General features: G+C 49.1%; 1 protein-coding gene across 2 annotated transcripts in view; it reads right to left on the bottom strand.

Moving 5' to 3' along the window:
- Nucleotides 1-22,759, bottom strand: part of LOC142249819 (inter-alpha-trypsin inhibitor heavy chain H3-like) — a 104,140-nt gene that overhangs the window by 13,216 nt on the left and 68,165 nt on the right. The window contains exons 14-18 of one of the 2 annotated variants that reach the window (XM_075321727.1): nucleotides 21,497-21,654; nucleotides 19,218-19,250; nucleotides 17,257-17,289; nucleotides 15,905-15,940; nucleotides 14,449-14,562 (exon numbers count right to left, since the gene is read on the bottom strand). In XM_075321727.1, coding sequence (XP_075177842.1) covers nucleotides 14,449-14,562; nucleotides 15,905-15,940; nucleotides 17,257-17,289; nucleotides 19,218-19,250; nucleotides 21,497-21,654 — 374 coding nt within the window. The remainder of the gene's footprint in view (nucleotides 1-14,448; nucleotides 14,563-15,904; nucleotides 15,941-17,256; nucleotides 17,290-19,217; nucleotides 19,251-21,496; nucleotides 21,655-22,759) is intronic. The other variant, XM_075321728.1, reaches the window with a different exon arrangement.

Below are 22,759 nucleotides of genomic sequence, written 5' to 3' on the forward strand. Positions count from 1 at the left end.
ACATCAGAAAGAAGGGAAATAAAGATAGAAATCCATACAATATCATGTTTTTTGGTAGTTTGGTGGTTCCTTAAGATGTGCACACCTCTTAATAAATCAGGATCGTTTGACAAGTGGCGTGAACCTCCATACACCTCGCCACAAATCTTACTCCAGTCAGGGACTAGAGTGAGATTTCTGCCATAACATATGCCGTAGTTCGTTATGAATTAGACAAACTGTGTTGTCCCGACCTTATTGCGCCCTGCTCTGCACATTCTGGCTGATATGGGCTAAACTGGTGTGAAAACTACAAATGTCGAAACATTGCATCTGCTTTGCACAAAAATTTTAAAGCGATTTACACAAGAATTCTGATGTATTTGCTTTTATGACTGAGAGTCTGAATGTTTTAGCTATCCGGCTACTTGATCTGTCTTTCTACTTGTGGGTAACTTGCAAAAGGCTGTCCTTTAAGAATACATTGAAATGTTATGCATGGCTATATATACAGTATAAAGTTGGCACCCGAATATGTTTTTAATAGGGTGGTGTCACAACTACTATGGGATAGCGGGGAACTGGGGCTCCTAAGCTGTTCCTCAACCTAGGGGGCCCTATGCTATCCCTAATCTAAGGGATACTCTTGAACGTGGAGCTACCAGAACCTCCATCCTGATCCTGATCCTGACCAGTCCTGATCTGATTCCTCCTCCACCTCCAACCCAGAGATTTATGGGACTGGAATGTGATGAAACCCACAGATAAAGACAGACAAGGGTAAACCAAAATCCTGTCACACCATACACACACCACACACACACACACACACACACACACACAACACACACACACACACACACACACACACGTTAAGACGAGATTCAGGATGAAACAAAAGAGCAAGAGGAAAGCTACTAAACGACAGGGGGAAAACTCCACAACCGCACCAAGCAATAAGGACAACTATCTCCAGAACGAATGTGGCACCACAACTCACAGACCAACAAAGGCAAACTAAAGCCCTGTGTGCACACTGCGTTTTTTGCCGTGGATTTGCAATAGTTTTTGCTGCAGAAAAGCTGCAGAAAATGGTCATAACCTTCCTGCAGTCCTTCCCCAGCAAAATCTATGAGAAAATCAAAATGCTGTGCGCACACTGCATTTTTTTTCCCCATAGGTTTTGCTGCAGGATTTCTGCAGCAAAAAGAAGTAGCATGTCACTTCTTTTCCGCAGAACCTGTGGTTTTGCCATTGAATAATGGTTAAAAACCGCAGGGACAATACTGCAGGCAAAACCGCAGCAAATCCGCAACAAAACCAAACCACGGTAAAAACGCATGCGGATTTTGGGTGCGTTTTTGCCGCAGGTGCGGAATTCTGCAGATTTTACTTAAAGGAGTTGTCCGACATTAGCTTACCAAAAAATTTTGAGTTTATCTGTGCTGTATTGTCATATAAAGCACCCCTACATTGTTATTTTTTGTTTTCTGACTTTTGTTCCTCTTGAATTATCCCTTTATTCTCTGCAGCTCTTTGTTTACATTCAGCACAAGCAAACATGATAACTTCCTGTGCTACCTCCCAGTCACAGCTGGCACCGCCCGGCCTCAGTGTCCAGCCCCACCCCAGTGTCCAGCCCCACCCCCTGCCAGCCCCACCCTCTGCACACACCTTCCCTGTCAGTATTCTGCCCCAGCACCTGACCTGTTATCACTCTAGCAATGGAAAAAACAGCCCCACATCGGGCTCTGCACACACACACACACACACACACACACACACACACCACACATCGGGCTCTGCGCCCCACATCACATTAGGCTCTGCAACCCTCCCCCCACCCACACACACAAACACACACACACAAACAGAACACACGCACACACACACACATAGGGCTCTACTCCCCACATCACATCAGGCTCTGCAACCCTCCCCCACCCACACACACAAACACACGGCGCTCTGTACCGACCCCCCCTCACCATCGTTCTGTACCGCCCCCTACCCCCATAGGGAACACATGTGGGCTACATTCACATGACCATTCCGTTTTTGCTGTCCGCAAAAAACGGTCCATTTTTTCCAGGATGCATCCGTGTGTCATCCGTGTGCCTTCCGGTTTTTTTTGCGGACCGCAAAAAACGGAAGCAGCAAGAAAGATAAATAGATGAGTAGATCTAGAGATGAATAGATAGATATAGAGACAGAGATAGAGGGATGAATGAATGAATGAATGAATGGAGAGATAGATAGCTAATGGATAGATAGATAGATAGATAGATGAGAAAGACATATAATGTCCCACCCCCCCCTGCATATTCTAAGCTGGCACCTGTGAGGTAAATCCGGAGATATGACGATAAATCATGATATTCAAGTTATGTCAGGAAGCCCTCTCCTGGTGTCACCCCCCCTTTCCTTCACACAACTTGTTTAGCAACCCATCCCATGGCCATCTCCTGTGATATGGAAATTAGGTGATGTGGGAACAAGGGACACAGGATGACTCCCTGCCGTCACCCTGTAACAAGAGTTGTATCTCATTATAAGGCTCTGGAACTAGCCAGACAGAACGACTCCAGTAAAAAATGGTTCATATCTCGCAAGCCATATTTCCGATAAATACGGCAACCATAAAAATGGTGTTTTCGCATGCGGACGATGCTGGCACACCTTTTTTATGGGAGCGGGAGCTTGGGAAATACCCCAGGCGTGATATCAGCCAATGTGGAACTAGTAGACAAGTCATGAAACCTCTCATTCTGTAGCTAAATTCATAACTGTCACAATGAGAGCATTGGCGTCCGCCTACGACGCTCCCAGGCCAAGTTATGGCCATATTCCATGTTGTGGATTTTGTCCATAACTCCAGCCAGGGGTGGAGCAGTGCTCCCTCTGAGGTCACGAAGGTAGGAGGGGACCTGGATTTGCCCAGGTTGATAACCCTACTTCGGCCATTTTCCAGTGTTCTTTCGCTGGGGGTCACGTGCAGGAAACATCTGTGGGAGTTCCTGGAAACCTGGTCTACAGCGCCCCCCTGTGGCCAGACGCACAAGGTAACTGATTGAATTGCATACCTGTCTGTAAACCATGCTTTATCTGTAACTGTACTCTGACATATGTATATTCTGTAGATTCCCTATTGTATATATTGTAGTTTCTAGTGTGCTTTAGGCTGATTAAATTATATAATTAATCTTGGGCTGTTCTGTTATCTCGATCTTGAATCCCACGTCTGTGTGTTCGGCTAATAGTTACCGTGAAGCGGTTGGTGGCAGCGAGTTTGTGCCAAGGATTATTGTGGGGAGGCCAGTGAGATTCGGGGAGATTTTATATATTCCGCCCGCGGAGGTCGGGGGAATATATACCCTACTCTCACCGGGGACCCTTCAATAATCGGCATAAGTAGTATAGCGGCCTCCTTGCTTATTGTCGGGCAATTCCATAATTGGCCTGACTATAAGAGGGGCGCTAGAGAGCGCGTCACGTGCTCTGTCTGTCGGTCGGGAGGTATAAAGGAGGGGTGACCCCCACTTGTTACCCCCCGATTGTGACGTACTGGTAGCCAGCGCGGGGGATTTCTGAGTGACCCCCCCGGTGGTTTGTGACATATTGGTGGCAAGCGGTGGGATCGAGATAATAGTGTGTGTGAGTGTGAGACCCATACTCCCAGACACTAAAGACTGCCTGCAGCAGCTGTGGCTGCTGGGGTCTTCAGACTAGCTCAACACTAGAGTGTCAGAGTGCAGATACTGTAAGGTGTGTGGAGGCATCAGGTGTCAGTTCGGTGTCAGTGACCAAAGTCTGCAAAAATGGCTGAGAGCACCAGGAGCAAAGCCAAAGGAATGGCCGATGCTCAGGCCAGAGACGATGAGGAGGTTGTCCACGAGCCCTCCAAGAGCCCGACGCCAGAGAACAGCTCTGCAGAGGACATCGCACAACCTGGCACTGCTGGACAAAATGAGGAGGAGCTCGCCCAAGGGTCCTCAACGAGCCAGATGCCAGCCCTCCGCTCTGCAACGGACAGTGAATCACCAGGCTCCGCAGCGGGCCGCAGATCACCACGTGCCATTCCACCGAGCCTGGGAGGCTCGGATAGCCTTCTTCAAATGGCTATGGCCCTTCTCCAGGCTGGAGACCAGGAGGGCTACAAGGAACTCCTGGCAGAGCGCAGGGCAGAGCGGCAGGCAGCGCGTGAAGAGCGCCAGGCAGAGCGTGAGGCTGCGGAGCGACGGCAACAGGCAGACCGTGACCACCAGCTGCAGCTAGCTCAGCTCCGGCCCTCATCAGCCACACGTGACCTTCAAGACACCAAACTTCCAAAGGTCCGTGTTGAGGACTTCCCAGTGCTGGAGAAGGATGGAGACTTGGACTCTTTCTTGACTGCTTTTGAACGGACTTGCTTGCAGCACCATCTGGACAAGGAGCAGTGGGCCAAATACCTGACCCCCCGTTTAAGGGGTAAGGCCCTGGATATCCTTGGGGACTTGCCTGCTGAGGCAGATCAGGGCTACGACACCATCAAGCGGGCCCTGATCCAACAGTACAACCTCACCCCAGAGTCCTACCGCAAGAAGTTCCGGAGCCTACAGAAGGGACCAAAGGACTCCTGGGCTGACCACAGGCGGGCACTTGCCCGAGCTGCCGACCACTGGACCCAAGGCCTGCAGCTTTCCACCGGACCGGAGATCCTGGACTTGTTCATCACGGAGCAACTCTTGTGGAACTGCCCTGAGGATCTCCGCCAGTTCATCCGAGACCAGAAGCCAAAGGGGTCCACGGCTACAGCTGCCCTGGCCGATGACTACACCAACAACCGGGCCCCTGAGGCCAGGAGAGCAGCCACCAGCAGCACCTGGAGAGGGGGTAAGATGAATTCTGCGACTGCCCCACCTGCCCCTAGACTGCAGGGGGTGTCCCCCTCAACTCCCCTCTCCAGGCCCGTGGCAGAACCAAGACGGTGCCACCAGTGCAACCTACCTGGACACTTCAAGGCCATGTGCCCTCAGCGTCCCAAGGCCCCGGCTCCGTCCCCGTCCCAAGGGCCGCCCAAGGTGTATTGTGTGGGTGGGGGTGGTGGTAGGTCCCTGGACAGCTTCCAACCTGTCACCGTCGGCCGGTCTGTGACCATAGGACTGCGAGACAGCGCCTCGGAGGTGACTCTGGTGCGGCCTGAGATGGTGTCCCCCCAAGACTTGATCCCTGGAAAAACCCTCGCTGTCTCCGGGATTGGAGGCATTGACCCGGCGCTGCCTGTTGCTGACATTTATGTGGACTGGGGCGCAGGGCGAGGGGTGAGGGAGGTGGGGGTAACTGATCGGATCCCCGCAAACGTGCTACTTGGGACAGATTTGGGGCAGATAACCTCCCAGTTTGGGCCCCAACCAAGGGCTGAACCTTCAGCCAGTACTGACGTGCCTCCGGACAATGTTAATGTGTTATCTATGAATGATGTAAGGGAGGAGGGAGTGAACTCTGATATTTCTGCTTGCATAGACACCATAGACACACACTCAGCTGCAGCTGTGACAGGGGAGGGGGTCAGAGAAAGGTGTGACAATGCCTCTACAAGTAACCAGCCTGTGAGCTGGGATCTGCTGCCCTCTGCAGGGATAAGCAGAGAGCAGGGTGCTGCAGGGGGAGGACCAGTGTGTGGGGTGGGGGCTACCACAGCAAATGTGGGGTCCCCAGAGATTTCACAGCGGGGTTCTGTTGCTGCAGGAGGGGAACAGGCAGGTGAGATTGGGGCCGGTCCAGGAGCGGAAGTGCTCCCAGGTAAGATCTCGGTGCATGGTTCCCCCACAACCGGGGTGTCAGGAAGCCAGGTCGGTCTGCCTGAACCGGCGACTTGGTCAGGAACGGAGGAGGAGCAGGCACGACCCACGGTCGCAGCGGCTGTGGCCGCTGTCACCCGCAGTGGGAGTGCTGGAAGCCAAGGGGCCTCCCGGAGGTCCGATAGCTCTTCCCCTTCTGACCAAGTGGCAGCCGAGTCAGGTGGAGGCCAGGACACAGGTCCCGGGGTACTGACCGAAGATGTGACAGTCTCGTCGATTCTGGCCACATCTAGTCAGGGGTTTCAGGCAGCGTTAGAAGCTGACGACAGCCTGAAAGCTCTTAAGGAGCAGGCGGCACAGCCTCCCTCGGACTCGGACCCGGAGCGAGTGGTCTGGGACCAAGGACGGCTGTACCGGGCCACGGTCCAGCAGGGTTCACCGGAGGCGTGGCCCAGGGACCGACAGTTGGTGGTACCCTATCCGTTCCGGACGGAGTTGTTGCGGATCGCACATGAGATTCTGATGGCCGGACACCTAGGGATCGCTAAGACCAAGGCCAGGTTAAACCAGCATTTCTACTGGCCAAAAATGGGGGCCGATGTGGCTGCCTACTGCCGTTCGTGTGAAACCTGTCAGAGAGTGGGGAAGGCGGGGCCACGCCCCAAAGCCCCACTGGTATCTCTGCCCATCATCGATGAGCCTTTCAGGAGGGTGGCTGTGGATCTGGTCGGCCCGCTGGCCATCCCCAGCAGCTCCGGGAAACGCTTCATACTGACGGTAGTGGACTATGCCACCCGGTACCCAGAAGCAGTGGCCTTGTCGTCCATTCGGGCTGACAAGGTGGCCACCGCATTGCTGGAGATTTTCTCCCGAGTGGGTTTTCCCCAGGAAATGCTCACTGACCGGGGGACCCAATTCATGTCCCAGCTGATGGAGGCCCTCTGTAAGCAAGTCCAGGTGCGACATCTGGTGGCCAGCCCGTACCATCCACAGACTAATGGCCTGTGCGAGCGGTTCAATGGCACCTTAAAGCAGATGCTTAAGATGTTGGTCGACTCCCATGGGCGTGACTGGGAGCGGTATCTCCCACACCTGTTATTTGCTTACCGGGAGGTTCCACAGGCCTCAACAGGATTCTCACCGTTTGAGCTCCTGTACGGGCGAAAGTGCGGGGCCCCCTGGCTCTGGTGAAAGAGGCTTGGGAAGGGGATTTGGCCACCCCTGGAGTGTCGGTTATCGAGTATGTCATGCGCTTCCGGGACAAAATGCAGGCCTTGACGCAACTGGTACACGACAATATGGCTCAAGCCCAGGCCGATCAGAAGCGTTGGTACGACCAGAACGCTTGTGAGAGGACCTACCAAGTGGGTCAAAAGGTGTGGGTACTGGTCCCCGTACCACAGGACAAGCTTCAGGCAGCCTGGGAAGGCCCATACCTCGTGTACCAGCAGCTCAACCCTGTGACGTACCTGGTCACCCTGGACCCTGCCCGTGGAAGGCGGAAGCCCTTCCATGTGAACATGATGAAGGCACATCATGAGCGGGAGGCATGTGCGCTCCCCGTGTGCAACCTGCCCGAGGAGGGAGAAGCGGAAACCCTCTTGGATATGCTAGCCCAGGTTAGGGCAGGCGGATCCATTGAGGATGTGGAGGTTGGCCACCAGCTCTTGGAGGACCAACGGTCCCAGCTGTGGGCCACCCTACACCCCTTCCGGGGGTTGTTTACCAACCAGCCCGGAAGGACTGACTTGGCTGTCCATCACGTGGACACTGGGGATCATCCCCCGATCCGGCGTTCAGCATATCGGGTCTCCCTGGAGGTGCAGCAACACATGCGCCAGGAGATTGACGAGATGCTGAAGCTGGGGGTGATCCAGGCATCCAACAGCGCTTGGGCCTCGCCTGTAGTCCTCGTCCCTAAGAAGGACCGAACCACTCGGTTCTGCGTGGACTACAGGGGGCTCAATGCTGTCACGGTCGCCGATGCGTACCCAATGCCACGCATCGATGACCTGCTCGATCAGTTGGCCGGGGCTCAGTACCTGACCATCATGGATCTGAGCCGGGGATATTGGCAGATCCCCCTGACTCGCAAGGCCAGGGAACGCTCTGCCTTTATTACCCCATTTGGACTATACGAGTCCACGGTGATGCCATTCGGGATGAGGAATGCCCCTGCCACTTTCCAGCGGATGGTCAACACCCTGCTCAAGGGACTTGAAGGGTACGCGGCCGCGTACCTGGATGACATTGCCGTCTTCAGTCCCACCTGGGAAGATCACCTAGAGCATCTAGCACAGGTGCTCAGGCGGGTCCACCGGGCAGGTTTGACCATCAAGCCGGGCAAGTGTCAGCTGGCCATGAGCGAGGTCCAGTACCTCGGTCACCGGGTAGGCGGGGGAACACTGAAGCCCGAGCCTGAGAAAGTGGAGGCCATCGCATCCTGGCCCACCCCCAGGACCAAGAAGCAGGTGATGTCCTTCTTGGGGACCGCTGGGTACTATAGGAGGTTTGTTCCATGCTATAGTAGCCTGGCAAAGCCCCTGACGGACCTCACCAAGAAGAAGCTGCCCTCTGCAGTCGATTGGACAATGGACTGCGAGACAGCCTTCCGGGCCCTAAAGGACGCCCTGTCCAGCCCGCCCGTGCTACAGGCAGCCGACTTCACGCGGCCGTTTGTAGTACAGACCGACGCCAGTGACTTCGGCCTCGGTGCGGTGCTCAGCCAGGTGGACTCTGCGAGCCAAGAGCACCCAGTCTTGTACCTGAGCAGGAAGCTGTTACCGAGGGAAGTGGCCTATTCCACAATGGAGAAGGAGTGCCTGGCCATAGTGTGGGCCCTGCAGCGTCTGCAACCCTATCTATACGGGCGCCACTTCATCGTGGAGACGGACCACAACCCCCTCAGCTGGTTGCACACCGTCTCTGGGACGAATGGGCGACTGTTGCGATGGAGCCTTGCGCTCCAGCAATACAACTTCACCATTCGCCACAAAAGGGGCCGTGACCACGGTAACGCAGACGGGCTGTCCCGACAAGGAGAGGTCGCGGACGGGCACACGGGGGAACACCGGAGTGTGCTGCCCCCTAGCGCCCTCAAAAGGGGGGAGGTGTGAGGTAAATCCGGAGATATGACGATAAATCATGATATTCAAGTTATGTCAGGAAGCCCTCTCCTGGTGTCACCCCCCCTTTCCTTCACACAACTTGTTTAGCAACCCATCCCATGGCCATCTCCTGTGATATGGAAATTAGGTGATGTGGGAACAAAGGACACAGGATGACTCCCTGCCGTCACCCTGTAACAAGAGTTGTATCTCATTATAAGGCTCTGGAACTAGCCAGACAGAACGACTCCAGTAAAAAATGGTTCATATCTCGCAAGCCATATTTCCGATAAATACGGCAACCATAAAAATGGTGTTTTCGCATGCGGACGATGCTGGCACACCTTTTTTATGGGAGCGGGAGCTTGGGAAATACCCCAGGCGTGATATCAGCCAATGTGGAACTAGTAGACAAGTCATGAAACCTCTCATTCTGTAGCTAAATTCATAACTGTCACAATGAGAGCATTGGCGTCCGCCTACGACGCTCCCAGGCCAAGTTATGGCCATATTCCATGTTGTGGATTTTGTCCATAACTCCAGCCAGGGGTGGAGCAGTGCTCCCTCTGAGGTCACGAAGGTAGGAGGGGACCTGGATTTGCCCAGGTTGATAACCCTACTTCGGCCATTTTCCAGTGTTCTTTCGCTGGGGGTCACGTGCAGGAAACATCTGTGGGAGTTCCTGGAAACCTGGTCTACAGCGCCCCCCTGTGGCCAGACGCACAAGGTAACTGATTGAATTGCATACCTGTCTGTAAACCATGCTTTATCTGTAACTGTACTCTGACATATGTATATTCTGTAGATTCCCTATTGTATATATTGTAGTTTCTAGTGTGCTTTAGGCTGATTAAATTATATAATTAATCTTGGGCTGTTCTGTTATCTCGATCTTGAATCCCACGTCTGTGTGTTCGGCTAATAGTTACCGTGAAGCGGTTGGTGGCAGCGAGTTTGTGCCAAGGATTATTGTGGGGAGGCCAGTGAGATTCGGGGAGATTTTATATATTCCGCCCGCGGAGGTCGGGGGAATATATACCCTACTCTCACCGGGGACCCTTCAATAATCGGCATAAGTAGTATAGCGGCCTCCTTGCTTATTGTCGGGCAATTCCATAATTGGCCTGACTATAAGAGGGGCGCTAGAGAGCGCGTCACGTGCTCTGTCTGTCGGTCGGGAGGTATAAAGGAGGGGTGACCCCCACTTGTTACCCCCCGATTGTGACGTACTGGTAGCCAGCGCGGGGGATTTCTGAGTGACCCCCCCGGTGGTTTGTGACAGCACCCTTTAGTGACTTCTATGTGGCACTAACGGGTGCTTAGCCTTGTATTTAGCCAAAAAAATAAATAAATAATTAAAAAAAAAAAAAACGACGTGAGGGCCCCCATATCTTTTGTAGCCAGCTAGGGTAAAGCAGACGGCTGCAACCTGCAGACCACAGCTGGCAGCTTCACCTTGGCTGATAATCCAAAACAGAGGGCACCCCACGCTGTTATTTTACATTAAATAAATAATTTAAAGCAAAAAACATGGGGTCCCCCCCAAATTGGATCACCAGCCGAGGTAAAGCGGACAGCTGTGGTCTGGTATTCTCAGACTAGGGACGTCCACTGTTATTGGACACTCCCCAGCCTCAAAATAGCAGGCCGCAGCTACCCCAGAAGTGGCGCATCCATTAGATGTGCCAATGCTGGCGCTTTTCCCCAACTCATCCCGTTGCCCTGGTGCGGTGGCAAACGGGGTAATATATGGGGTTGATGCCAGATGTATAATGTCACCTGGCATCAAGCCCTGGGGTTAGTGATGTCACGCGTCTATCAGATACCCGACATCACCAACCCAGTCAGTAAAAAAAAAATAGACAACAAAAAAAGTTTTATTTGAAAAAACACTCCCCAAAACATTCCCTCTTTCACCAATTTATTGAAAAGAACAATCAAATCTGGGGCCGGCGTAATCCAATAAGGGGGACACATGACTGTCCATACCATAGTCAATGAAGAACAGAATGTTCCCCATTGGCTGGGAGAGCAATGCAGTGACCTGAGCTAACATCAATAGCCCAGGTCACTGCAGGGGATGACGAGCGCTGCCAGGAGGTTAGATGAGATCATTACCTGCTGTAACGATCTCCTCTTCACTCCTGTAAGCGTTGTAACTGACTTCTATGCCCACCGCGTTCTCAGCAGTATCACCCGTTACGTGACCGCTAGTGATGTGAGAACGCGGCGGGCATAAGTGGCAGTGACCGCGCTGACAGGAGTGAAGAGAATATCGTCACAGCAGGTAACGATCTCATCACCCTCCTGCCTCCATCCCCGCGGTTGCCAGCACGGCAGGGTGAGAAGCTGCTGATACTGCGAGCAGACACACACTGCAATGAAGGCAGCCACGGGGCTGGAGCGGGACACAGACTGCACGGGCACTCCTGCTATCCTGAGCAGGGGGCCCGGTACTGGCAGTGACACCGTGGGCGGGGAGAGTACGGGGTGCGAGGGAATGTGTGGGAGGGTGCAGGAAAGGGGGGCGGGGACTCATGCACTGTACCCGCCCAGCAGGGCGGCAACATGCTGCTCCAGATTTGCATGTCAACATGGTCCTGCCCATGTTGACATGAAATGACCGGAAGCAGGAAAATTGCGGCAGGAGCAGTCACATGACCACTCTGAGCCGGGGGAGAGGGGCTGACAGCAGGTCAGGTAAGTGCTCACTATCTACTTACCTGCCCCAATGTAGCCCAATAGTGTAATAATAAAAAAAGTCAAAATAAGCCGGATAACCCCTTTAAGGAAAATCATTTTTCCAGTGTGCACAGGGCCTAAAGCATAGGTGGAAGGAGTCAACTAACATAAGTAGGAGGGGAGCAGATGTGATAGGCCTCGCCACAATATGTGATCAGAGGAGCAAGCACACCAGCAGAGATTAACTCTTGCTAACATGCCTATGAATTAGCACACAGCAGGTTGACGCCCGAGTCTCACTGTGTTGATCCCAGGCACCAGAGGAACCATTGTGCGGAGTGTCAGAATCTTCAATCTGAAGAGAGCTAGAAACCGCTATGACAGTCGGCAAAGTTGGTGCAAAACTCAGTTTGACAGGTGGTCAGTGCTTGAGACTTATCCCTCTGTATAGCATACAAATACCCAAACTATACAGTATAGCCAAATAACACCATGGCATAAGACATCACGAGAGTCTAAGTGAGTCATGTGTGACTACTGTAAAGGTGTGAGGCTATAAATACAGGAAAGTGACCCATAAATAGGATCGAAAAGGACTTTGAGTACACTCGTCTTTTGGGGCTAACCCCAGAATAAGAGCTCACAACAAGGAAGTGCTTGTTGGTATCTTGTAGAAATGTGTTCAGTTGCATTTGTTTGGAGTTTGCCATTATCCAGTTTCTATTGTTGCAATCATCCCCTCAGACTTCAATAATTTCTACAAGTTGCACCCCTGGTTCTCAAGAGAGCTGGTTAACCCATCATTTGCTGTAAGCATTAGGAACTGTTATTAGATTCCGCTCACATTACATTGCAATCCACTTTGCATCCTACAATTTGCATTTGATCTCCACTAATCCAGCTTGTTAACCCACTATTTGCTGTAGGCATTAGGAACTGTTATTAAACTCTGTTCACATTACATTGTATTCGACTGTGCACTCTGCAACTTGCATTTGATCTCCACTAATCCGGCTGGCTAATCCATCGTTTGCTCTAAGCATTATCAACTGGTATTAAAATCTGTAAACAAAACGTACATAATATGTATTTCACCCATAACAAGGAATTTGTCACAGTACATACAGTCATGGCCAAAAGTTTTGAGAATGACACCAAAATTATTTTTTCACATGATCTGTTGCCCTCTGGTTTTTAATTGTGTTTGTCTGATGTTTACATCACATACAGAAATATAATTGCAATCATATTATGAGAACCAAAAGGTTATATTGACAGTTAGAATGAGTTAATGCAGCAAGTCAATATTTGCAGTGTTGACCCTTCTTCTTCAGGACCTCTGCAATTCTCCCTGGCATGCTCTCAATCATCTTCTGGACCAAATCCTGACTGATAGCGGTCCATTCTTGCATAAGCAATGCTTGCATTTTGCCAGAATTTGTTGGTTTTTGTTTGTCCACCCGTCTCTTGATGATTGCCCACAAGTTCTCAATGGGATTAAGATCTGGGGAGTTTCCAGGTCATGGACCCAAAATCTCAATGTTTTGTTCCATGAGCCATTTAGTGATCACCTTTGCTTTATGGCAGGTGCTCCATCATGCTGGAAAAGGCATTGTTGGGCGCCAAACTGCTCTTGGACAGTTGGGAGAAGTTACTCTTGGAGGACATTCTGGTACCATTCTTTATTCATGGCTGTGTTTTTAGGCAAGACTGTGAGTGAGCCGATTCCCTTGGCTGAGAAGCAACCCCGCACATGAATCATTTCAGGATACTTAACAGTTGGCATGAGACAAGACTGGTGGTAGCGCTCACCTCTTCTTCTCCTAATAAGCTGTTTTCCAGATGTCCCAAACAATCGAAAAGGGGATTCATCTGAGAAAATGACTTTACCCCAGTCCTCAGCAGTCCACTCCCTGTACCTTTTGCAGAATATCAGTCGGTCCCTGATGTTTTTTATGGAGAGAAGTGGCTTCTTTGCTGCCCTCCTTGAAACCAGGCCTTGCTCAAAGAGTCTCCACCTCACAGTGCATGCAGAAGCACTCACACCAGCCTGCTGCCATTGCTGAGCTAGCTCGGCACTGCTGGTAGTCCGATCCCGCAGCTGAAACAGTTTTAAGATACGGTCCTGGCATTTGCTGGTCCTTCTTGGGCGCCCTGGAGCCTTTTTGGCAACAATGGAAGCTCTCTCCTTGAAGTTCTTGATGATGCAATAGATTGTTGACTGATGTGCATTCTTTGTAGCTGCGATACTCTTCCCTGTTAGGCCATTTTTGTGCAGAGGAATGATGGCTGCACGTGTTTCTTTAGAGATAACCATGGTTAACTGAAGAGAAACAATGAAGCACCAACCTCCTTTTAAAGTGTCCAGTGGTGTCATTCTTACTTAATCATGACTGATTGATCGCCAGCCCTGTCCTCATCAACACCCACACCTGTGTTAATGGAACAATCACTAAAACAATGTTAGCTGCTCCTTTTAAGGCAGGAATGCAATGATGTTGAAATGTGTTTTGGGGGTTAAAGTTCATTTTCTTAGCCAATATTGACTTTGCAAGTAATTGCTGTTAAGCTGATCACTCTTTATGACATTCTGGAGTATACGCAAATTGCTATTAGAAAAACTTAAGCAGTAGACTTTGTAAAAATTAATATTTGTAGCATTCTCAAAACTTTTGGCCATGACTGTACAAGTGGAAAAACATGGATTTCATACAATACAATATATGTAGGGCATAATGTGATAGAACGTTGGTGAATATACCATTAAATCAACACTTACCAATTCTCAGATGGAATACTACAAATTCTGTTGGATGAATGTCATGTGAACACTCTAATAGGGTGCAAATTATTTCAGTTTCATGTTTGAGCTACTTTTTTGATATAGAGCGATATATTACCTAGTTCCTGGTCCTCAATAAGATTCAGTATCACTCCAGGCTGCTCTTGTATATTAAAACACAAAGCGTCATTCTTGCGTGGAACACTTATCACAAAATGAGGATCTGAATCAACTGTAATACACAAAATATAACAAGTTAAAATATCGCTTGTTCTTAGTTCCATCCCATTCCAGTGTTCTGATTAACCACCATGAGCATATATTGTTTATTGATACCAAACTAAGCTAATTTTCTGACTCGATGGCACCATAAAAAGCAGAAAGTTAAGGTTTCTCAGCCCTAGGATCTTATCCAAATAATTTGTAAAATGACATTGTCATAGATATCTGCCTGGCTCATGTTTATCATGTCTCTCGTCACATATTCAGTAGAATTCCGGCCTGACTTCCTCTAGCAACTGTAGAACTGTGCCACGGCCGGGAATAGAAGCTTATATATCCCACTGTACAGTACTAGCCCCCCCATAGCCCTCTATGTACTGTACTAGCCCCCACATAGCCTTCTATGTACTGTATGAACCTCCAGATAGCCCTCTATGTACTGTATGAACCCCCACATAGACCTCTATGTACTGTATGAACCCCCACATAGCCCTCTATGTACTGTATGAACCCCCACATAGCCCTCTATGTACTGTATGAACCCCCACATAGCCCTCTATGTACTGTATGAGCCCCCACATAGCCCTCTATGTACTGTATGAGCCCCCACATAGCCCTCTATGTACTGTATGAACCCCCACATAGCCCTCTATGTCCTGTATGAACCCCCACATAGCCCTCTATGTACTGTATGAACCCCCACATAGCCCTCTATGTACTGTATGAACCCCCACATAGCCCTCTATGTACTGTATGAGCCCCCACATAGCCCTCTATGTACTGTATGAGCCCCCACATAGCCCTCTATGTACTGTATGAACCCCCACATAGCCCTCTATGTACTGTATGAACACCCCCACATAGCCCTCTATGTACTGTATGAACCCCCACATAGCCCTCTATGTACTGTATGAACCCCCACATAGCCCTCTATGTACTGTATGAACACCCCCACATAGCCCTCTATGTACTGTATGAACCCCCACATAGCCCTCTATGTACTGTATGAACCCCCACATAGCCCTCTATGTACTGTATGAACCCCCACATAGCCCTCTATGTACTGTATGAGCCCCCACATAGCCCTCTATGTACTGTATGAGCCCCCACATAGCCCTCTATGTACTGTATGAACCCCCACATAGCCCTCTATGTACTGTATGAACACCCCCACATAGCCCTCTATGTACTGTATGAACCCCCACATAGCCCTCTATGTACTGTATGAGCTCCATATTGTTCCACATAGCAATCTTGCATGGAGCTCCCCGATAGACCAGATTGCCCTCATTATAATCCGACTATGATAACAGGTATTAGGTGTGGATTTCTACTACATTAATTATTCTTACCCCAATTTCTTGGAACAAAGGAAGAAATGTGTTGAGCTGTAGAGGAAAATATAATAGTTTTTATTAGGACATGCACCATAATAATTGTTGTCTATATCTTTGTAACGTTTTTACTTTGGACAGTCAATCTCTTTGAGTAGAATTCCCCTACAATAAGCTAAATAAAAAGTGTCCAGGTTCTGGTACCCATAGGACTCAGAGGACAGGTGGGGTGGAAATGAATGGGTAGAATGTATAGAGCATGGAAGGCCAATATTCCTATTTACATCCTGTTTCCGCTGTGGCCAATAGATTGGTTAAGAAAAATTGTCTAAAGGGCGCTTTACACGCAGCGACATTTGGGAAATGGACGACGTGTCAACAATCAACGATTTGGTAAGTATCTTGCATCGTTAGCAGTCACTCATATGTGTCACACGCAACGACGTCGCTAACGAGGCCGCATGTGCATCACGAATTCCATGACCCCAACGACATCTTGTTATCAATGTCGTTGCGTGTAACAGGGCCTTTATACTCCCACAACTATCAACCTTCTTCCCACTCCTGGCTGTCCAAGTGATGTAAAAGAAAACCAGGCCATCTTCTCCAGTAGGCCATGGTTTAGTTCTGGTAACCGCTGTAGGCACTTTTGGCAGAGATGTAGGGATCAGCATGGGACTGTACATCATTGGCTTTATTACCACTTTGCTCTATGAGATGGGACCAGATAGACCAACCCTGCTCCCCAAGTGTATAAATGAGTTTGGGCCCAATGACCTTGGTCCTCCAATGCCCTGAACATGAGGGAAGCAACAAAGTGAATCAGGAGAACTATACCATATTGCTAATTGGAGGGGTTTACTAATATTATTAGTATTAAACCTACTACGGTACATATTGGGATAGGATCTTGGAAATGGAAATAACTCTTTAAATGTTGGGAGAAATTGTGCGGTGCCAAGGCATTGCCATGGTAACCAAAGGACTTTGTACTGCCATCTTTTTACTTCCATATACTCCATCTTATTATTCTCATAAAGACCAGCCAATGGAGATTTGTGAATTTCACTTTATACTACTGGAGCATTAGTGTATACAGTTGCAGGTTCAAGTCTCCAAATGGGTCTAAAAAAATAAGTTAATTAAAAAAATGGTAAAAAAAAATTAAAATTCTTATGCAAACAAAAAAAAGTCCAAAATATTGAAACGCCTAAATTGTGTTTTTTTTAGTCATTTTGCATAACCAATTCTTTTGTTTTCCCCCCAAAAATGCAATCAAAACATCATCTATACCCCAAAATGGTACCAATAAAATCTTAAAAAATAATAATAAAAATCTTAAACATTAATGTTTTAGATGCCAATCATACCGGGTATCACTGGAGCTGCTGCGTAGCTTCTAACTGCAAATAAAACCAAAATGAGAATATAAATAATAACAGCTCCATATTACTAATACAGTGAACTCTAATGTATAGGAATAATTGTAGATTTTTCTGTTCGGATTTCACAACGCAGTGATAATTTACAGTAAATGTATATATTGGGGTTATCAGATTACATCTATGTCTAGCCTTGGAATTAGTATTATATGCATTCATTTAGAACAACAGTATAGATAAAATAAATACACTAACAGGACCTAAATCCATATTGTTAAAGAAGCTTTGAATTTGGTTTTAAGGGAACCTGGCACCAGATTTGGTGAATATAAGCTGCGGCCACCATCACTGGGTTCTTATATACAGTATTCTAACATGCAGTATATGAGAGCCCAGGCCGCTGTGTAGAACGTAACAATCACTTTATAATACTCACCTAAACGGTCGCTGCGGTGGAGTTGGGTCATATGAATGTCTATATATGTCTATATATACTACATACACATAATCATATACACAGATTAATTAAACAAAATCTTCATGGGAGTGCTTCTTTGAGCTGTTTCCATTACAAGGGGCACATAGTATGTGCAGCCAGCTTTCATATGCCGTCTGCCTCTCCTTTCCTTGGCCATGTATGTGGTCATGTTTAAAACGTCTGCCCATAATGCATATGGACATCATAGAGGAATGCCTCACATTCAGAATCCACCTTTTATAAGCCAGGCTATACATCATATTTAAAGGGGTTGTCCAATTTCAATTAATGTTTGTTTCTAGTAGCAATTTGGTTTAAAAAACAAAAAAGCCTGATCTTTATTCACCTACCACAGGTGTACTTGTGAGTCTGTCATTCATCCCAGTGTCTGGCATCATGTTAACCGTGCGATAGCCAATCAGTAAGCTCATCAGCTTTAAAGGCCGCTTTATACACAGCGACATCGCTAACAAGATAAGGCTGGGGTCACGGAATTTGTGACGCACATCCGGCTTAGTTAGCGACATCGTTGCGTGTGACACTTGCTAGCAACCGCTAACGATCCAAAAAGTGCCCAAAACCGTTGGTTGTTGTTGACACGTCATTCATTTCCCAAAAAACGTTGCTCGTTTGGTACGCAGGTTGTTCGTCGTTCCTGAGGCAGTACACATCGCTACGTGTGACACCCTTGGAACGACGAACAACACCGTACCTGTGTCCTCCGGCAATGAGGTGCGAGTGACGTTCATGCGGCTGCTCTCCGCCCCTCCGCTTCTATTGGTGGTCCGCTGTGTGACGTCGCTGTGATGTTGCACGAACCTCCCCCTTAAAAAAGAGGTTCTTCGCCGGCCATAGCGACATCGTTAGGAAGGTAAGTTGGTGTGACGCGTACCGGGAATATTGTTCACCATCGGCAGCGATTTGCCCGTGACGCACAAACGACGGGGGCGGGTGCGATCACTAGCGATGTCGCAGTGTGTAAAGCGGCCTTAAGGGGGGGGGGTGTTGCATCTACACTGACATAAAATGGGACAACTCATTTAAAGAGGACCTATCGCTTGCCATAAATTTGTAATTTTTCTACCTGGTGAAAACGCTTCTGTTCTCCTGAATCTAACATTGATCTTCGTTTGATCCTGTGGCTCTCCAATCCTAAGATATGGCCACCTCTTTCTTGTATATAAATCTAGTCTTCCTAGCTAACTGGGTGTGGTTCTCAACTCTTCTCTAGGGAAATTTCTTTGAAGACCACACCCAGCTGTCTTTAAAAAAAAACACCCCTAGATTTATAGAGGGGAAGGGGAGCCATATCTCTGGAATAGAGAGGCCCAGGAACAAAAGAAGAATATTGCCTGATTCCAGAGAACAGCGGTATTTACATTAGGTAACAAAAATATATTTTTATAGCAAGTGCTCCTTAAATTTATCTTATAATACAGAAATTATTATAAAAATAATAAAGTCACTGTACCTGGAACGGGTATTGCAAAATCAGTACTCTGACCTGGAAAGAAATAAAAACATGACATCAGGCTGGCCTTTATTGGAATAGATACGTAAGACACATGTTCAGACATCCTAAGATTTTCCACTACAGGTATTGCTATAAATTATGGATTTTACATTATAAGGGTTGAGTTCCACACTAGAGATCTGAGACATAGAACATGACCCTCAATTTCACTTAGTCCTAGGTAAGAAATATTTTTTGTTGATGCACGTATGAATATGAATTCTGTCTTTTCATGGTATACTAATATAAAAATAGTTGTTATACTCTTTCTAATGTCAATCAACAATAGACCTGCTAAAAACTAAGGCTTCATGTACTCGGCATCACTTAGACGCCGATGCAGCCGTTGAGTTGTCCCAGGCTTCGCCGATGTTCTTGCGGTAGCTCCAATGACAATGTCCTTCACTCTATAGTGATAAGTGTAAAAAAAGGGGTGGATTCTTAGCGGAAGCTAAGAGGTAAAAGAAGCGATGTCAGATGGAACATGTTGTTTCGACATCATTGTGCATTATATTCAGATTATGGGGCACTTTTGTGCCTGGAATACACCTGAAGATGATAAGATGTACAGGTCCCTCAAGGATATGTGCACACTAAGTTTTTTTAAGAAGCTTTGGAGCAAAAAATGAGTGGAAGTTGAGCAGAAACTATCCAAATCCTTCTAAAAAAAAATCTCAAAACGTCAGAAATGTAGAGGTTCTGCTCTTTCTCTGCTTCTAAAACGATTCATAGAGTCTCCATGTGAACATGGCCTAAAATGCAGTAAAAAAAAGGACACCGCCCGGGCCGCTGAGCTCCTCCTCTTTCGTCCATCTTTGTTCTCATTCTTCTGAAGCCTGGATGCATGTGTGATGCCCTGGACCCCAGGGGTCACAGTACAGAACAACACACACACGCCCCCTCCCCTGGTAGGGAACACCCGTCAACAAAACCCTTGTTGCCTCCTCCAGGGTCTGATGTCCACACCAGGTGGGGCGGAGCCAGGCGGTTGGCCCCACCCACCGAGGAGTTCACAGGCCTGGAGGCGGGAAAAGTAGACAGTTTGGTTTAGGAGAGAGAAGGAGTTAGAGTGTGAAGTTGAGAAGTGAAGTGGAGAGACTGTGTGTGTCTGGGTCGGAGCCCAGGCACAGTCAGCAAGGTCGGCAGACGGTGGTGGCCGTCTGCAGGAGTTAGTGGACGTCCGCGGAACCGTAGGACCGGGGTCGGGCGGTGGCCCGCTGGTACCGAACTGGGGAGCGGAGGGAAGCTAAGCACCAAGGCAGGGTACTCCGACCCCGACTGGGCTCGGAAGCCGCCGTAACGGTCAAATTCGCTGATTGCGGTCTGGACCTCAGGGGTTCATTCCCACCCAAGTCCCGTCAGAAGGCAACAGCCCAACCCGTCCGGATAAGAGCCACCGCCAACGGCCAGAGATCCAAGGGCCAGCGCCTGTGGGCAAAACGGGCTCTCGACACGTACAAGCCGGGGAGCGGACCACCCGTGGGAATCCATAGGGGTCAAACACTTACACACAGGTGCAGGGAAAGACAGCCACCACCAACCCGTCCGGGGAGAGTGAAGAAGCTACAGCCGACTGTGGGCCCCGTCCATCCAGCCGTTTGGTTTACCAGAGACTCTGTCATTGACTACCTGAATGAGTACACCAGTGCCATCCGGCACAGCGCTGCACCGCTGCCCCGCATCCGCGCTGCCTCCTCGCATCGGCACCTGCACCTATCCCCTACTCACTAATAGCCCCCCCAACCGGGGCCCCGGGACCAACAGCCCCTACCCATGGAGGGGCCAACACCTCAGCTGCTCTCCACCATCGCTCCCGGAAACCCCCATCACCAGCAGCGGTGGTGCCCACCATCACCACAACCCCTTGGGTGGCGTCACAACCGACATCCCACCACCAAACCTCCCCTTTTCACTCGTGGGCGAGGAGGCGCTGTTCGAGCCCCGGGTCCGGCCCCGTGCTCGAGCCACTGAGGAGCAGAAGCACCGGACCCGAGTGCCAGAGATTCCCCCAGGCGAGCGGCATTCCCCAAAAACCCCTCTCCGCCCGCGACACATGAGGCGTCCTACGTCATGCACACAGGCCAGTATTGAGGTCCTGCTCATGCACACTACAATACTTTAATCTGCGCTGCTCTGGGCAGATCAAAGTGCACCTGCGCAGGACCTCAATGCCGGCCTGTGTGGATGACGTAAACCAATAAACAAACTGAGAAAAAATTTTTTTAAGATTATCTCACCATCCACAAACTTATCAGCCACTATGGTTTGTTCTTTTTCTTCTTCTTCGGGTTTAGTAACCACCATTGATGTTAGTGGGGTCACAAACTTAAACTTGAGGGATAACTCAAGGGCCTGAGCTTTCAGATTCTCCTTCTCCTGTGGTCCAGCATAAACCCTGTGTTTGGATTAGATTGCATCAAATCACTTTTTATGAGCATATAGAATTTTTCTTTGTACTGCACCCATTGCTTATACACAGTGAAGACATATTATAGGTTTCATCATTATCCACAAACAATCAGGTGCTATATACAGGATAATATGTGGCTGGTCTAATATCTGACGTTCTGTAGTCATATTATAAACCATCACATATATACAGTATATAACATCATAGTACGAGTATCAGTCATATATTCTCCTGTAAACCTACAACTTCCCTAACAGGGAGGGTCCCATTAAGATTGCAAAACCAAAAAAGATCCCAGTGATCAATTGTACCAATACAAGAGGTAAAAGGAAGACCACTGGTATAGAGGAGACCAGAGACAAATATATGGTGAAATACACAATAATTTTTAATAATAAAGTGAGTGTGACAAAAGGACAAACGGTACAGGCAAAAGAGTGTTAAAATGCCAGACACAAAGGATGCACAAACCACACCAGCAGTTGGTAAGCCAGCCACAAAAAACGTGGATCAGTACATGACAGGCAAAATAGCCAGAAAAGGACAGGGAGAAGCAAATACATCAGAGGGTAGATTCCCTATATGAAGCTCACCCTTTGGGGTAATATCAGAAACCTGTCATATCATAAGGTAGTGGTATATTTACCTTGAGACATATTAGGGCTGTTTGGTAGGCAAGCTGGTGGTAGTGGGCGGGGCCTCGACGCGCGTTTCACCGGGCGTGGCTTCGTCAGGAGGCTGACCATCGTGCATAGCATGTGGGTTTATATAATAGATAGCAGGGATCACAGGCAAATCGGCGCGCTCCACGTCATGTTGCCCCGCCTTCCAGGGCAGGGGCCGCCGGGCACCACGTGGAAGAATAGAGGGAGGACGTACGTCATCCCTTCATTCGTCACAGGAGCACCCGGAAGTCCCCACCGTAGAAGGCACAGGCAGCGCATGCGCGCGTCGCGTCTGTGCACTGAATAACATCCACCTGGGTGTGACGTGGGGTGGGAGCGGTTAAAGAGGGGGAGGAACAACCGGACATAGATGACACGGAGTTCGAGCATGAAAATCCTCCTATCACAGGAGACGCTGATCGCGC

This window comes from Anomaloglossus baeobatrachus, chromosome 8 (assembly GCF_048569485.1).
Source record: "Anomaloglossus baeobatrachus isolate aAnoBae1 chromosome 8, aAnoBae1.hap1, whole genome shotgun sequence".
NCBI classification, from domain to species: domain Eukaryota; kingdom Metazoa; phylum Chordata; class Amphibia; order Anura; family Aromobatidae; genus Anomaloglossus; species Anomaloglossus baeobatrachus.